Source organism: Plasmodium gaboni (genome assembly GCF_001602025.1).
Source record: "Plasmodium gaboni strain SY75 chromosome Unknown, whole genome shotgun sequence".
NCBI lineage: Eukaryota > Apicomplexa > Aconoidasida > Haemosporida > Plasmodiidae > Plasmodium > Plasmodium gaboni.
Genome location: NW_017385478.1, coordinates 1 through 1,728, shown reverse-complemented (window position 1 = coordinate 1,728; position 1,728 = coordinate 1). Strand labels below are relative to the sequence as shown.

General features: G+C 18.2%; 1 protein-coding gene across 1 annotated transcript; it reads right to left on the bottom strand.

The window, feature by feature from the left end:
* Window positions 1-225: 225 nt before the first annotated feature.
* On the bottom strand, window positions 226-1,180 carry PGSY75_0033700 (exported protein (PHISTa); the record flags this gene model as incomplete). The annotated part of the gene is made up of 2 exons (XM_018783470.1): window positions 226-936; window positions 1,043-1,180. 2 exons carry the CDS (start codon window positions 1,178-1,180, stop codon window positions 226-228), a joined length of 849 nt encoding a protein of 282 aa, XP_018638758.1.
* Window positions 1,181-1,728: the final 548 nt, after the last annotated feature.

Here is a 1,728-nt window from a genome sequence, read left to right as displayed (position 1 = left end):
TTCAATATATCATCAAGTGTATGTTTACCATTAATTAGACTAAAAAAATTATTAGTGGATAAAATCTCTTCTGTTACTAATGTTTTATAAAATCTGGAAATATTTTGACCCCATATATCTTTATATACATAGCAATTAAAAGCACTATACAAACCAACATATTAATATTTTATCCATACTATAATTAAAAATATATTTCTTTTAAGTTTTATAATAATTTATTTTTTAAAATGAACGTACGTTTTGCGCAATACTTTCAAGAAGTTCCTTATGGTGTTTTTGGTGTAATTCTTTTTTTAATGTCTTAAAATGTTCTAAGAACGAATAAATAAATTTCAATATATCATCAATTGTATGTTTACCATTAATTAAGTTATAAAAGTTTTTAGTGTATTTTACCTCTTCAGTTGATATTTTATCACAAAAACTAAAAAGATTTCGTTTCCAAATAGTTTCATATAGCCAATCTCCCCTCTCATCACAAACATCATTATCTAAATATTTTTGTATTAATCCCTTTAACTCTCTCTGTATATCATCAACACCTTCTTTTGCAATACCAACTGCATGATTCCATATATTTCTAAGATTTTCTTTTGCGGGGCATTCTTCAAATGAATTTAAAACATCAAATAATTCCTTTTCTGTTAAAGTTTTTGACATATCATTATAATTTATATTATTCATAGAACTATTACTTTTATTTTCCACATTATCATTCTTCATATCATTGTTAGTACAATCTTTATTTTCCTCTACTTTTTCTTCATTACTTTTAATATTTCCATTAGATTTTGTTTTATTTACATCTTCATTTTTAAGTTTTAAATTTCTTTTCCTTTGTGGTCCGTTACTATTTTTTTGTGCTTCACCTAAATTTCGTTCATATACATTTCTAATATTAACAATTTGTAAGCCTTTGTTCTCTAAAGATGTCTACATAAAAAAAAAATTATAAAACATATATTTTATAGTAAATTCATTTATATAAAAAAAAAATAATTAATTATAATAATAAATAAAAAATATATCACCAACTTACATTTAGAAAAACATAGTAAAATCCAATTACATATAAACTTAAGCAAATGAATTTAAAAGAAATATAACATAATGTTCCTTTTTGGTTCTTATTTTCACTATACAAAGATAAAATTGTACAATTTTTTTTACTTTCCATCTTAATAACTTTACAATTTTTTTTTTTGATTAATATATAAAGAATGCAATTATGTTAAATAGTAATATATATATAATATTTATATATATTAAATAAAAAAAAAAAAAAATTGTATTTATAAAGAATCTATGAATATAATACAATACTAACATATAAATAGGTATATATTTCTTATTTTATTGTAAATAATTATTAATATATTATATAGTATAAATTTATCAAAATATATATATCATATTACACTAGTTTAATTTAACGTAATAAATATGTTTTTGTCAGAATGCTAATAGTATATTAAAATATAGAAAATATAAATAAAATAAATTTATATATGTGTACATATACTAGGTTTTATAAATATTAAATATTATTGTATATCTATTAATAAAATAAAACAAATTAAAATAAAATAAATTAAAATAAAATAAAATTAAATTAAAATAAATTAAATTAAATTAAAATTAAATTTATTTCAATTTTATTATATATCAAGTGTTGTTTTATTTTATTTAATTATTGTATTTTGTGTTAATATAAAAGTACATTTT